Source organism: Nycticebus coucang, chromosome 8, assembly GCF_027406575.1.
Source record: "Nycticebus coucang isolate mNycCou1 chromosome 8, mNycCou1.pri, whole genome shotgun sequence".
Taxonomy (NCBI): domain Eukaryota; kingdom Metazoa; phylum Chordata; class Mammalia; order Primates; family Lorisidae; genus Nycticebus; species Nycticebus coucang.
The window spans coordinates 3226877-3242912 of NC_069787.1; the positions used below are offsets into that span (position 1 = coordinate 3226877).

The 16036-nt window shown below is 49.9% G+C and overlaps 1 protein-coding gene across 1 annotated transcript in view; it reads left to right on the top strand.

Annotated features, from left to right (window-relative positions):
* The first annotated feature begins 5941 nt into the window (after window positions 1-5941).
* RAB43 (RAB43, member RAS oncogene family) overlaps window positions 5942-16036 on the top strand; it is a 39550-nt gene continuing 29455 nt past the window's right edge. The window contains exon 1 of the mRNA XM_053600357.1: window positions 5942-6423. Coding sequence (XP_053456332.1) covers window positions 6220-6423 — 204 coding nt within the window. The 5' untranslated portion in view covers window positions 5942-6219. The remainder of the gene's footprint in view (window positions 6424-16036) is intronic.

The window sequence follows — 16036 nt, forward strand, 5'->3', positions numbered from 1 at the left end:
CTTGGGCTTAAGCAGTTCTCTTGCCTCTGCCTCCCAAGTAGCTGGGACTATAGGCGCCCGCCACAACACCCGGCAAATTTTTAGAGACGAGGTCTCACTCTTGCTCAGGCTGGACTCCAACCTGTGAGCTCAGGTGGTCCTCCCGCTTTGGCCTCCCAGAGTGCTGGGATTACAGGCATGAGCCAATGCACCTGGCCCCAATTTTCTAAAAAGACATATCCTCTCTTGAAAAAACAAGATGATGTGTCAGCCCTGACCTGCACCCATGGGTCAGCAGCCACAGTCTTCTGTAAGCCCTGCTCCCTCTTGTTTGGGTGGCAGGAATTTGATTTTGCTGCTTGGGCTTAACTGAATCTCTTGCCTCAGCCTCCCAAGTAGCTGAGGTGCCCACCACAATGCCTGGCTTTTTCTTTTTTTTTTTTTTTTTTGAGAGGAGGTCTCCCTCTGGCTCAGGCAGGTCTCCAACTCCGGAGCTCAGGGCAATCCACCACCCTTGGCCTCCCAGAGTACTAGGATTACAGGTGTGAGCCACTGTGCCTGGCCTTTATTAAAGATTTTTATAAGAAAGGGAAACTTCCATGCCTGCAGCTTGTTCTTGGGTTAAATGCTCCAAGGGGACAGTGGCATTGGGATCGAAGGAGGATACCTGAGGAGGGTGTGGTCTTCTCATAGAGACCACAAGGATACACCTGTGGGGTCTTTGCCATGGTGACTCAGCTCTTGGGAATTTGTAAACTTCCTGCAACTTGGAAATTTTCAAGTTCCATGAAATCATGTAGTTCTGTAGGGGCTGGAATAGCATCTCCTGCTTGACTCAAACTGGCCAACGAGAAGGCCACCTGTGGGGTGGAACTTTTTGACTGTCGATAAAAAGGAAAAGACGAAGCTAGTTGGGGAGCGTGGCCATTTGGAATTCTATGCCATAAGCTCCCAGCTGGTAAATAAAGCCTTCCTCTTATAAACATGGTGTTTGGGTGCTCTTTCTCTCCGTTGGGCCTCGTCTTCCTGCAACAGGATATGCAGACTCACTGAAAAATCCTGCCATAGTTCAGGGAGAGTCCCTGAAGCACCAGCCCTGGGGCAGCAAGGAAGGGACCTGATCCCAGGCTCCACCTGGGCTGAAGTGGGGCAGAGTCATCTTGCCATAGTCTCTGTGGCCACAGCTTTGAGCAAGTCCCTCTGGACCATAGCCTTAGTTTCCCTACTTTGGAGTCCAGGACTGAACCCAGAGCAAACTCTGAGTTTGCCTTGGGATCTGGGTAGTCCTCTGGTATGGGTGGAGGCATCAGAGGGCCCTGAGGACAGATTGACCCACATCTGAGCCTCTAGGACTATGTTCAGGCCCAGTTATGGGTTTGTCTTCAAGGGCACCTCCTTGCATTCAGACATCAGGCATTTCGTCTTCCTGGAAAAAATGTCAAGTGCCTGGAGCCTGGGCCACCTTAAAAACCAAGGGCTCCTGTCCCCTGCTCCCAACCTTCTGTGCACAAGGCCCTCTCCTATCCAATCTCATGAGGGCTCCTTAGGATTCAGGCTCAGAATGGAGGAAAATCCTACAGGTATCCCTGGCAGATACCCTGAGACTTCTTGAGAGCCCTGGGAGGTGAGGGACTGTCTCTGCAGGTTCCTGCCCCAGGCCTGGAAATAGCTGGGATAGGGTGGTAGCTGGTTGGGCGGGTGTGACTACTGGTATGGATGTGGTCACCTTGGCTGAGCTCATTGCTCAGAGGCCACAGAACCAGTTTCAGGAGATTTTGGTTAAAAATATCTGTTATTATTAGCTTTGGCTCTGCTTGCAGTTTCCCAAAAGGCAACTTTTCCATATATACTTTTCCATCAACTTCCCTCCTCTTCTCTCATGCCACTCCTGTGAGTCTAAATGACTCCTTGTTTGCTTTAAGGTGAGTTACCCAGGCCTTAGGCAGGGTAACTCATCCCAGTCTTCATTTCATTTCTGCTTCCCCTGTACCCTCAGCTCCTCACCCCATCTGCTCTAGGGCAATTTATAAATAAGAGATGAAAACCCGCCTCCCCTCGTCCTACCATCCTGCCGGTGCCCATCCAATCCCCTGTAACATTGGCGGATAGGACACAGGTGGGATTTCCCACCTGCTCAGACTGGCTGCACAGCACTAAAAGCAGGAGCCCACCTGCAGGGCCACCAGGCCCAGCCCACCTCCCAGCACCCACATGGCTAATGAGCAGACAGGGAGGTGAGTAGCACTACCCAGTTCTTTTTGGCACCTCCACACTGCCCCTCCACCACTGGCATTTTTTTCTTTTTTTTTCTAGACAGGAGGTCTCACTCCTGCTCAGGCTGGTCTTGAACTCCAGAGCTCAGGGCAATCCACCTGCCTTGGCCTCCCAGAGTGCTAGGACACAGGGCCAGCTCTTCTAGAGGACTGACCTGGCCAGTGCTAAGTTGCTGTGCTGGGTACTTCTCCAGTGCAACTCCTGGCCTGAATAGCACTGCAGTCTCTGAGCCTGGGTCTCCTCTTCCCTAACAGGAGAGGTGGGAGCAGCAGGGCCAAGAAAATGTTCTGTGAAAAACTGGCATGCTTGAGTGGCTCGGAAATCGCATGAGGGGGTTTCAAGGGCTGAGAGGAGCAGATGATGTGGAGAAGACAGTGGAGCCTTGAACATGTGTGAACCTCTGAGACTTGGCATTGAAGTTGTTTGTGCAGAGGATGCCTGTGTAAGATCCCTTCTAGCAGCAGACTTGGGGGGATGGGGGGCCTGCAGGGCGTACTAGACACTGAGGCCAGGGAGGAAGCCAGGGCGGTCCTCCAGAAGATGACTGGGGTTGGTGTGGGGTAGCAGTGTGTGTGGGGGTGGGATTGGTGGAGATTGAGTAATGGTGTTGAGATGCTGGTGACCCCCATATTTCACGTTAAGCCTCCATTGTGAGACTGGTGCCATCTACTGAAGCGGTGAGAGCAGGAAACTCATTTGGCCTGTGTTTAGGACACTTCTGGATTCTGAAAGGGGAGGGGGAGTGGCCTGGTGGCCTGTCATCAAGTGAGCTGAGGTCTGCTCTGGGAGAAGACTTCCCAGCCCACAAACAGCTGCTGCAGCTGATTTTTGCTTTATTACTGCTTTAAATTTTCTACTTTTTTGCAGCAAGTCTTCTTTTATATTAAGGGCACAGGGTATCATGGCTAGTGTCTGGTCTTCTTTGTGGTATTTTTTCACTTTTATTTCTGATTGGGGTGCATTTTTAGCACTATCCTTGGTACTGCCACATAAAATTTGCATGGTAGTGTTGTAGGCTATATATTTTAATAATGATGAATGGAGAAAGAAAAAGAGAAAAGAAAGAAGGAAGGAAGAAGAAAATCAGACATAATTGTATCACTTGGAGGAAGTCTGATCCAGGGAACATGCTGTTGTAGGATACCCGTCTATTTATCAGCTAGGATGGTGCCCCCTTGTGGCAACGGCACAATTATTCACTAAGCCCACCCCACTACTACCTTTAAAGATGTTAAATTATTGACCCATTTAAACAATTTTGGTATATGCATTATTTCAAATTTGAGGCATTAAATGAGACCTCACGAATATTTTTTAATTGTTCCACTTCAAATTAGCTTAATTCCATTTCAAATAAAATGCCACTTTGAAATTCTGGAATTTACAACCAAAAGAGAGAAAACGCAGATATTTTTTAACAGATTTATTGGGGCCTAATTTATATACCACAAAATCCACCCTTTGTAAATGTACATTTTATTTAATTAATTATTTATTTTTTAGAGACAGAGTCTCACTTTGTTGCCCTTGGTAGAGTGCTGTGGTGTCACAGCTCACAGCAACTTCCAGCTCTTGGGCTCTAGCGATTCTCTTGCCTCAGCCTCCTGAGTAGCTGGGACTATGGGTGTCTGCCACAACGCCGAGCTATTTTTTTGTTGCAGTTTGGCCGGGGCCGGGTTCAAACCCGCCACCCTTGGTATATGGGGCTGGTGTACTACTCACTGAGCCACAGGCGCCACCCTATAAATGTACATTTTAATGATTTTAATAAATTTCCTGAGTTGTGCAACCCTCACCACAGTCCGGTTTTAGAATGTTTCTATTACCCCACGGAGGCAGGTGGTGGCTGAATTTCTGACACAATCCATACCCAGACTGGCCTGCCTGTCACCCAGCCCCAAAACAGTTCCAGGCTAGTGTGAAGGCTGGTTAGCTAACCAAGCCACCCCTCGCCCCACAGCATCCAGCATCCCTCCTCCCTCTCCACCGCTCTTCCTGGATCCTGAATCTCACTCCACCTTGTACTGTGGGTAGCTGCTCTAAGCTGGCAGCAGACATGGCTTTCGGGGTTTTGGACTTTTGTCAGAGCCAGCCCCACCTGTGGACGTCTTCCATCCCGTCTCCTTCAGTCTACTTCTACTTTGGAGTGGAGGCTGTTTCCTGCCTCTCCAATTCTCCACTCTGACACCCCAAAGCAGGGCTCTCAGAATTGCTTTTCAGTGCATGTTGGGCTTCCCTGTTTGGGACTGTTAGAGTTCAAACTGTTTCAGAACAAACCACTCTTCAGCCTTGGCCATGAGGTCTGCTTTTGCTCCCTCAGCCAGTCTCTTCCTCACTTGGCCCGAGCAGCTGACCAGCAGGCTTCAGTAGAAGCTGTGTGTGGGGACTTGCTCTCTGTGCTGGGCTTGGGTTTTTGTCCACTTTTGTTCACTGGTGCATACCCAGGCCCTCTGTTTATTGAATAATGCCTGGTCTATAGTAGACATTAGCCAAGTTTATTGAATTAAATAGAAATAGAGGACAGCACAGGTGGCTCATGCCTGTAATTTAGCATTCTGGGAGGCTGAAGTGGGAGGATCACTTGAGCCCAGAAGTTTGAGACAGTCTGAACAAGAGTGAGACCCTGTCTCTACTGAAAATAGAAAAAATTAGCTGGGAGTTGTGGCGGGCACTTGTAGTCCCAGCTGCTTAGGAGGCAGAGGCAGGAGGATCACTTGAGCCCAGTAGTTTGAGGTTGCTGTGAGCTATGATGACACCACTGCACTCTAGCATGGGCAAGATCCTGTCTCAAAAAAAAAAAGAAAAAAAAAAGCGTAGACTGCTAAAAGAGAGCTGCGTGAAGAAGGTAGCGGTATCGTCCATTCCCTCCCATCGTGAGTGCTCTAAAGTCCTTTGGGGATAGGTCCTATATGGTCTAGTTTAAGCGTCTTGCAGATGTTTGGACTTCTGGAGTGCTGGTCTGCCCTTCCACTGACGCCCCCACCCCTACTCCAGTTCCCCCAACTGCACCCAGAGCATCACTGAGCTGGCTGATCCTCAGCCATCTGGGCAACTGCTTCAACCACTGCCTTTTCGCAGTGGGTCCCTCTTCCCACAAGGACTTCGGCATCTTCCCCAGTTTTGTAGCCAGCCTAATTTTTGGCCTGGATGAAACCTTCTCCTTTCTTCCCGTCTATCCTTTCTTCACTGTGGGAAAACGCTACAACCTTTGCCATCCGTCTGTGAGAGGTACTCTGCCTTGTCGGTGTGAACACTGCAGTGCCTGTCCCCTTCCCGGCGACCCAGTCTGGAGGAAGCCATTTTGGGCCCAAGGCCCGCAGACGCGGGGGCCCCACCACTGCCTCGGGCCTGCCCCGGATGGTGGTTCTGGGAGGTGGCGGGTAGGACAGCCCAGGCAGGTTGGCCAACCCCTGGGATGTGGCGGGCGGGCGGCACCGGACAGGACCTGTGCTCGGGGCTGAGGAAAGGTGTGAAGTGGGGTAGCGGTTTGGGGTCAGACAAAATCCCCGCTGTGGGCGTGCCGGGGTGTCTATGGCGGGGGAATAGATCGAGGGCGGAGCCTGGGAGGGGGCGGTGCCGGAGGGAGGCGAAGTCTGCTATGGGGCGGAGTCAGAGCGGGCTGGGCGGGTCTGTGGGCGGTGCCGAGGGCGGGGTCGGGGCGGTGCCGGGGGCGGGCCTGGCCTGGCGCGAGCTGAGGGCCGGCCGGGAGTCTAGCCGAGGGCCGGGTTAGGCGAGTCCGGGGCGGTGCCGCGCCCGCGGGGCTCCGGGTCCGGCAGGGGAGGAGCCGCGTCGGGCCGGGGCGGGGCGGAGGCCGTCGGTCCGCGGTACCGCCCGTTCAGGTGTTGCCGCGGCTCCACGTCGCCAGGCTGCCCGCGGGCTGGAGCGGACAGTGCTCGGCCCGCGGCTTGGGTGAGCCCAGGCTGGCCCCAGCGTCCGGAGCGCTGGGCCTTCTGCTCCCGCAAGGGCATGGCGGGGCCGGGCCCAGGCCCCGGGGACCCGGACGAGCAGTACGATTTCCTGTTCAAGCTGGTGCTGGTGGGGGACGCGAGTGTGGGCAAGACGTGCGTGGTGCAGCGCTTCAAGACCGGCGCCTTCTCGGAGCGCCAGGGAAGCACCATCGGCGTTGACTTCACCATGAAGACGCTGGAGATCCAGGGCAAGCGGGTCAAGGTGGGAGGCCTGCCCGGGCTCCCTGGGAGACTCCTCCGTCAGGCGGGGCGGGGGCAGCAGAGCAGCCCCCGCCTTGGGCCGAGGGTCCTGGTTAATCCTTGCTTTCGGTGCAGGCCTGGGCCTTAGGGTCTGGGCCAGGTTCAGGTCCAGAAGGCCCCGGCTTTGGGTTGGGGGGAGGGGCGAGGCTTTGTGGAGGAGGAGGCCCTGCCCTCCCGGGTTGACGCCCCTGGGGGCCTTTGCTCCGAAATAACTTGGCTGGCGGAAGGCAGCCTGTGAGACTGTTATGTGGGGAGCGCGCGGGGTGCGGGGCACCGATCCCTCCCCGCCCGGGGGAGCCCCCAGCTCTGCCGGCTGGAGGGAACGCGGCCCGAAGGCTACATCCCCGGTGGCTAGGAGGGATCAGGAAGTCGTTGCTTTTAGGACCCGAGGGCCAAAACTTTTTGTCATTATTTCCGGCCTGGCCACGCCTCCCTGCAGTCTCTTTGTGGACCTGGTGGTGGAACTTTTGTCGTCTAGGGCCTGCACGGGTCCCCTCCCCCAGCGGGAGTTTGATGGAAACTGAAAACTTCACAGATACCGGAAGGTGGGGGAGAGGACCACGCTTTGGCAATGGCTCTGACTAAAAGTAGCAGGATGTGGTTGCCACAGTGTCCTGGAGGTGGTTTGATAAATAATATTCGTAATGAATGAAATCAGTTTCTTAACCGAGGTATCAGTCCTCCCTAATGGGCTAAGAGACCCTAGACAGGCCAGAGCATTGCTCTAGCTCTCAGAAAGCACTCAGTAACTTTACTGAACAGCACTGTAGGAGATCTTTGCTTTCTTTCGTGGTTTCTAGTCCTCATGATCTTCACAACTCTGAGGAGCACAGGGCTAGGTCAGCACAGGGCAGGGGCTGTGTCCACCAGGGCAACAGGCGTCACTTGCACCCCACTGCCCCTGTGCTGTTCCTCTCTGGGCTGTTGTAGGTCTGCTCCTTTTTGCCTTTGTCTGGGCTACTTAGCTGTTTGTCTTTGTTTTCTGTAAAATTGGGATAATTTCTGGGTGGGGCCTCCTTCCCGCACCACAGTGGAGAAAAAGCAAGTCAAGAATCTTTCTGTGACCATGGTACCTCTAGAGTAGGTGGGACCAGGAAGCAGAAACTCCTGCCTGAAGAGTTTTTTGTTTTGTTTTAAAAAAACAAACAACACTCTTTGGTTTCTGTGTGTTTTGGTTTCTGTAGGATGGAAAAGAGCAAGGTGCAGGAGGCAGCTTTGAGTCATTCAGGACCACCCCATTTTGGAGCAGGTGACAGGGCAAGGGCTGGTATGGGTAGAGTGTGTCTGTGGATGAATTTGTGCCCAGTGATGATGCCAGCAGCTGCAGGGACAGTGGAGTGTAAAAATATAGGCATAAAGAGCAGTGGTGTCCTGAAGACCGTCTGTCAGTGGCCTGTGCCTAGCGTGGTGGCCCAGGGCTGATGGTGGTCAGGGAGGGGGCAGGGTTCTTGTTTACCTGTTGAGATAACAGTCTCAGTGGAGCCCATGGTGTACTGAGCACAGGTTATGCAATGTAGGGCTGGGCAGTTTGTTATTTCTTTTCCTGCGGTAACCTCCAGATTGTCCTTCTTAGGAGGTAGTCTGGTGGGCCTGGGAGCAAAAGAGTTATGTAGGTATCGTAATTCCTCTCAGAGTCACAGTGGCTATTTGTTTCTGGAGAGGCTGCTGGGAGCCAGCCGGGTTGCAGGTGCATTCTCTGCTGGCAAGAGGATATTATTAACCCCAGCTCATGCAGGACTAATCCGGGGCACACAACTAGGTGGGAATTTCCCCCCTGGTTTTTTCATTACAAAGCATTGAGGTTTGTCCCTTATGACAGCCTGTTTGGAGTGGGGAAAGCCTTTGGCAATTATTGAACTCCTTACATGCAGTCAGGAAACCTGAAACTGAGCCCACTTCAGAGCTGCAGTGACCTTAGGACACTGTCCTTCGTGCTGGGATTCCTGGGGTCTACTGCCTCAGCAGGAGCAAGCCATTTTCCCTCTCCGAGTCTGTTTTCTCATCTGTAAAATACCTCTGAAGTGTCCGCCAGCAGCATGATTTTATTCTGTCAGGTTTATGAGGTTTAATTTGTACACTGTAGACAATGCCCATTGTGGGTGCACAGACCTGTGAATTTGACAAATGTGCCCACTACATCCAAGATAGATAATATTCCATCAACCCAGAAAGTTCCTTTTGTTCTGTTGTAGTCAGTTCTCCTTTCATCCCACTCCCCTGTCAATCCTGATGGTTTTCTGTCCCTGTAGTTTCAGCAATGTGTTTTTTATCTGGAACCCTTGACGAACCAGATTTTATTGTTGCTCTTCGTGCAGAAAGCAAGTGCACATCAGGGTTTTACTTTAAAATCTTCAGAGCGCTTGTCCTGGGTCAGAAAAGTATCCCGTCTTGTTTCTGAAGCCTCCTCTCCCTGTAGTGTTTGACAGTAATGCTGGGGTTTTGTTAGAGTTCCAGGAACCTTAGAGATAGATCATCTGGTGGTTTCTAGCTCCTCTGGCTTGCAGATGTTAAGGAGGAGGGAGGGCCAGGAGGGCTTTAGTTAGCTTCCCCTACCAGTCAGAGCAATACTACTTTTATCTAGTTGTATATTGAAGCCAGTTCTTGTTATTTTATTAAAAGTTTTGCTGCTGTGTATGAAAACCAAGAAATTTGAAAATGTTAAATTAATTAAATTACTTTATTTCTGTGCTCATTTTCCATTGCAACCAGAATAACATACAAACTCTTCCCCATCTGCCGTTCTGACTTCATCTCCCTTCACTCTGCCCCTTCTCCCAGCTCTCCAGCCTGGTAAGCCTTCTGGCCTTTAAACATGCCAGATGCACTCCTGCCTCCGGACCTTTGCATCTGTCCCCTGCCTGTCATATTCTGCTCCTAGACCCCCATGTAACTGATAATTCATCGTTTGGATCCCAGTGTAAATTACATGTCACCTCTTCAGATAGGCGTTCCCTGACCTCCCAGACCCGCTTTCTTATGACTCATTTGTATCATGTCATAGAACTTACCAGAATGTAAAATTACCTGGTTGTTGTCTCCCCCCGTAGAAGGTGAGCTTGAAGACAGTGATGCCCAATTGGCCAGCATCAGACACGTGGTGTTCAGTATGTGCCTTTAATTCTTATTTGTAAGATGAAGCTCAGGCCAAGATAAATGAAGTGATCAGCTTACTTAAGGTCACTTAAAAGTCTGTAGCAAAACCAGGATGTGAACCCAGAATGTGGCTGGCTCCTAAACCCCAGTACTCACTGACCACCTTTCTGATCTCTGAATTCATGAAGATGACCCTGAGATTCTCAAGGTTAAGGAATCTAGTGAAAATTGCAATTGTGGCCATTGTACTCACTGAAAGAATATGGCTCTGGGCATTTTAGAAAGATTTTTTTTTTTTTTTTTTTTTTTCTGAGACAGCCTCAAGCTGTCACCCTGGGTAGAGTGCCATGGCATCACAGCTCACAGCAACCTCCAACTCCTGGGCTCAAGTGATTCTCTTGCCTCTGCCTCCCAAGTAGCTGGGACTATAGGCACCCGCCACAATACCTGGCTATTTTTTTGGTTGCAGCCATCATTGTTGTTTTGGCGGGCCTGGGTTGGATTTGAACCTGCCAGCTCAGGTGTATGTGGCTGGTGCCTTAGCCACTTGAGCCACAGGTGCTGAGCCTAGAAAGATTTTTAATATAAGGGTTAACACACAACAGTTTCAGGTTATTTATCAGTTAACCAGAACATTTAGATAGCCCCAGACAGCTCATCGGAGGGCTGTCCAGAAAGTATCCAGCTGCTGCTAATGTTATTTTCATAGTCCATGGCTGGATTCTTTCTAGACAGGCTGGGTATGGTGTGGTGCTAAGACCTTATATATGGTGATCATGTCCTGTGCTCTTCTGGCTGCATTTGGCTCTAGCTATAAGGATTGGATTAGAAAGTGAATCTGGGGCTCAGAGCCTGTGGCTCGAGTGGCTGAGGCGCCAGCCACATACACCTGAGCTGACGGGTTCAAATCCAGCCTGGGCTGGCCAAACAACAATGATGGCTGCAACCAAAAAATAGCCAGGCATTGTGGCAGGCACCTGTAGTCCCAGCTATTTGGGAGGTGGAGGCAGGAGAATCGCTTGAGCCCAGGAGTTGGAAGTTGCTGTGAGCTGTGATGCCATGGCACTCTACCCAGGGTGACAGCTTGAGGCTCTGTCTCAAAAAAAAAAAAAAAAGAAAGTGAATCTGAGTCCTGCTGTCTCTCAGGCTATGGAGTCCTGAGTCTGAAGGTCTGGGTCTTTCTTCCAACCCTGCCACAACCTTGGGCAATTTGTTTTCCCTTCCTGGAGCTTTACTATCCTCATCTATGAAATGGGACTAGTGGTGTTCACTCTGCTTCTTAGGCTTGTGCTGGAAAAACTTCGGATGTGTTTAAAATTGTTTAAAATTTCCTTGAATTATTTTTGAATAGGTAATTCATTGGCATGGCATAAATTTCAAAATTTGGAAACATGGCTTGGCACCTGTAACACAGTGGTTACCGTGCCAGCCACACACATTGAGGGTGGAGAGTTTGAACCCGGTCCGGGATAGCTAAACAACAATGGCAACTTCAACTAAAAATAGCCAGGTGTCGTGGCCATCCCAGCTACTTGGGAGGCTGAGGCAAGAGAATCGCTTAAGCCCAAGAGTTTGAGGTTGCTGTGAGTTGTGACGCCATGGCACTCTACCAAGGGCAATGGCTTGAGACTGTCTCAAGAAAAAAAAAACAAACCAAAATTTGGAAACTTAAGGTATCCAGTAAAAAGTCTCCCTCCACCTTCATCCTCTTAGTCACCCAGGGCCCAGGGAAAGAAACTATCAGTACTATCCATTTCTTGTTTTAAAACCAAGGATTTATAATGTAAACAAATATAAGGATGTATTTTATTGTTGCTGCTGTTACACATTTTCCTCCCTAGATTGTCTCCTTCCCAGATTATGTCTGAATTTGCCCTTCCCCACACCTCATTGCTCCCCACTCACTGTCCTCAGGAAATCTCAGCTGGTTCTAAATTCTTAAAACATTGTGAAACTCTCCTCACTGAAACTCTGTCCCCTTATCTGGGACAACACAAAGGCCTGTTATGTAAACTCGTTTTTGCAGCTCACTAGGCACACAGGCCTCAAGTCCAGCGCAGAGGTCAGCCCTGTGGACTTGTACCCCTTTATTCAGCTCCATCAGGCCCGCTGCCTGCTTGTTGGGGCTGCTGCCAGATCTCTCCTCCACAGAGGGAAAGCCTGTGCCCTTGGGCCTGGGCCTCCAGGTTTCAGGACCTTTGGCTCTCAAGCTTCCTTTGGTCCTACAAGAGTCATCTTTGTTTTTGTAGCTGCTCCTGACACTTTCAAAAGAGGGGGCAGGGCAGGGTCAGAGAAATGGTTTCTTTTGGAAGTTTGCACTCTCATTCCTTGCAATCAAGGAGCTGACTTTGCTCGTGTACTTTTGCTATGTGGATAAAATCAGTTTTGATCAGAAATAGCAAAAGGAGGCTGCACCTGTAGCTCAGGGGGTAGAGTGCCGGCCACATACACTGAGGCTGGTGGGTTCGAACCCGGCTCAGGCCAGCTAAAATAACAATGGCAACTGCAACAACAACAACAAGAAAATAGCTTGGTGTTGTGGCAGGCGGCTGTAGTCCCAGCTACTTGGGAGGCTGAGGCAAGAGAATCACTTAAGCCCAGGAGTTGGAGGTTGCTGTGACGCCATGGCACTCTACCAAGGGTGACATAGTGAGACTCTGTCTCAAAAAGAAAAAAAAAAACGAGCAAAAGGACTGTTAGATAAGAGAGAAGTTCTAGGTCATGCTGGTCATCTGAAGAAATTTATTCTTGATACCAATGATAGCCATCCTAATTGCAAAATAAACCTTGCCTCCTGAGGTTTCTGACAGTCTTGAGGCAACATGTGTAGTGGAAAGAGGGCCAGCTTTAGAACTGTGCAATGCCAGGTTCAGGTTCAACTCTTGAGTTTGCCACATAAATCTCCCCGTCCTTGGGGTAAATGTAATTTTATGAAATGTTAATTCTGTGAAATAACATAGAAAAATCACATAGAACAAAAATCAGTGTTTTTTTGTTTTGTTTTTTTTGAGACAGAGTCTCACTATCTCACTATGTCGCCCTCAGTAGAGTGCTGTGCAGTCACAGCTCACAGCAACCTCAAACTCTTGGGCTTAAGTGATTCTTTTGCCTCAGCCTCCCAAGTAGCTGGGAACTACAGGCACCTGCCACATACCCAGCTGTTTTTCATCGCTGTTTTAGTTGTCATTGTTGTTTGGCAGGCCCGAGCTGGGTTCGAACTCGCCAGCTCTGGTGTATGTGGCTGGCACCCCAGCTGCTGAGTCATAGGCGCCGAGCCACAAAATCAGTGTTATTCATGAAATCCCAAGGTAATACCTCAAGGTAAGCTCTGACTGTACAGTTTTCTTTGGGGTTTTCTCCCCATGAGCCCTTGACTCTTTGTTGGCTGCACGAGGGTGCCACTGGACCTACAGCTGGCTGCACCAGACTCTCAAAGCTGTGCTGGAAGAGTGGGCTCTGGGGGTGGTCCTGTGAGAGCTGGGGGCCACCCAGCAAATTTTAACAAAGAATGAACAGATGGTGAAATAAATGTGAGCTGGGGAAAGGAGACCTCCTGGGAATTCAGGGGGTCCCCAGCCAGTGGGAAGGAGTGTGGTGACGGGTGAAGGGACTACAGTGGGCCTGTGTACGTGGTTTGCGCACACACACTTGCAGGCAGGTGGGTGTCCTGCTTTGCCCGAGTTGGCCTTCCCTGGCTATCCTGCCTAATGTAGCACTCCCCGATCCACATAGTATAAAATCCCCCCTCTTTAAAATATGCAATTGTGTGTTTCTTTTGGTATACTCACAGAGTTGTGCAGCCATCACCACAGTCGATTTTAGGATATTTTTATCACCTCTAAAGAAACCCCATCCCTTGTTTTTTGCAGTTTTTGGCCGGGGCCGGGTTTGAACCCACCACCTCTGGTATATGGGGCCGGCGCCCTACTGCTTTGAGCCACAGGCGCCGCCCAAAAACCCCATCCCTTTTAACAGTTACTCCTAGTTCTCCTATGTCCAGCTCCTGCCTGCCACTTAGCTACTTCCTGTGCCTATAAGGTTTGCCCGTCCTGGACGTTCCATACGTGTGGAATTGTACTGAGCATAAGGTTTTAGGGTTCAGGTTACATTTCTGTGCCCTTATTCGCCTTGTGTCATTTCTTCCTAGTACTCAGCACTATCCCAAATCATCCTGGCTTGTTACCCTTTGCTCCCCCACATCCCAGGCACTCAGGAGAATGTGAGCCCCACTGGTGTGTCTCCACCTTCTGCATCAGTGCGCTGGCATGCCCAGACCTGTGCTGTGCCTGTTGGTTGTTGAATGAATGAATGGAGCAGGTTCTAGTCGCTGTCCAGCGACTGACTTCCCACATAACCAAGTATGCCTTTTGTCAAATTGATTAGTTCTCTTCCATGTTGTCCTGTAGCAATTTGCAAATACAAATGCTATTCTTTCTTTTCTTTTTTCTTTTTTTTGTGTTTTTTTGGCCAGGGCTGGGTTTGAACCCGCCACCTACGGCATATGGGACCGGCGCCCTACTCCTTGAGCCACAGGCGCCACCCCTCCCTTTTTTTTTTTTTTAGAGACAGAGTCTTACTTTATCCCCCTTGGTAGAGTGCCGTGGTGTCACAGCTCACAACAACCTCCAACTCCTGGGTTTAGGCAATTTTCTTGTCTCAGCCTCCTGAGTAGCTGGGACTACAGGTGCCCCCTACAACACCCGGCTATTTTTTGTTGCAGTTTGGCCGAGGCCAGACTGGTATATGGGGCCGGTGCCCTACTCACTGAGCCACAGGCACCGCCCTACACACTATTTCTACTCATCTTATTGAATTCTATTTTATTTCTTTCTTTTTATAATGAGATGGGGTCTCCTTGTGTTGCCTAGGCTGGTCTCAAACTCCTGGGCTCAAGCCATCCTCCTACCTCTGCCTCCTGAGTAGCTGGAACTGCAGGCTTGCACCACCATGCCTGGCTCGCCTCCTTAAATTTTAAATGCATGTTTAAAATTAGTTGTCTAGAGCAAGGATGTGTTCTCTCCCCCAAAGAAGACAAGAACCTGGCAGACTTTTACTCCCTCCTCATTGCCCCCACAGCTCCCAGGTTGAAATAGCTAGGATTTGAATTCTAAATTATTATTATTATTATTATTATTATTTTTTTTTTTTTTTGTAGAGACAGAGTTTCACCGCACCGCCCTCGGTAGAGTGCCGTGGCGTCACACGGCTCACAGCAACCTCCAACTCTTGGGCTTATGCGATTCTCTTGCCTCAGTCTCCCGAGCAGCTGGGACTACAGGCGCCCGCCACAACGCCCGGCTATTTTTTTTTTGGTTGCAGTTTGGCCGGGGCTGGGTTTGAACCCGCCACCCTCGGCATATGGGGCCGGCGCCCTACTCACTGAGCCACAGGCGCTGCCCTATTATTTTTTATATTAGACATCAATGATTATTTATACCTAATTCTAAGTTTTATTTATCTTTAAATTTACCTTTTTTTTTTTGAGACAGAGTTTTATCTTACTCTGTCACCCTGGATAGAGTGCCATCATAGCACAGCTCGCAGCAACCTCAAACCCCTGGGTTCAAGTGGTCCTCCAGCCTCAGCCTCCCAGGTAGCTGAGACTACAGATGCTCATCACAATGGCTGGTTACTTTTTCTATTTTTAGTAGAGAGGGGGTCTCACTCTGGCTCAGGCTGATCTGAAACTCCTGAGCTCAAGCAATCTACCCGCCTCAGCCTGCCAGAGTGATTACATGTGTGAGTCACCATGCCCAACCTAAATTTACTATTCTTTCTTTTATTTTATCTGAATTTTTTCTGTCAGTTGATTCTTACAGAAAAAGTCTATAATTGATAAACTGAGTAATTAAAAAAACCTCAAATACTAAAAAACTGTCAGTAATCACATATCCAAAATTATTTTTCCCTCACTTAGCTGTTAGCTTGGCTAGATATAGAAATCTGAGTATAAGAACTTTGAAGATAGCGAACAGTCATATGTTGTTAAAGACAAGAATACATTCTGAGAAGTGTGTTGTGTCATGGGGCCGGGCACAGTGGCTCACGCCTGTAATCCTAGCACTCTGGGAGGCCAAGGCTGGTGGATTGCCTGAGCTCACAAGTTCGAGACCAGCCTGAGCCAAAGCAAGACCTCATCTCTAAAAATAGCCGGGCATTGTGGCTGGTGCCTGTAGTCCCAGCTACTGGGGAGGCTGAGGCAAGAGGATCAATTGAGCCCAAGAGTTTGAGGTTGCTGTGAGCTATGACGTCACAGCACGCTACCGAGGGCTACAAAGTGAGACTCTGTCTCAAAAAAAAAAAAAAAAAAGGAAGTGTGTCACTAGATTTCACTGTGCAAACGCCGTAGTGTCTTACACAGACTCAGAGGGCATAAGGAAAATCAGTTAGGCATAGTGACGTGTGTCTTTGATCCCAGCTTCTTGGGAGGATGAGGCAGGAAGATGGTTTGAGCCAAGGAATTTGAGGTTACGGTGAGCTAT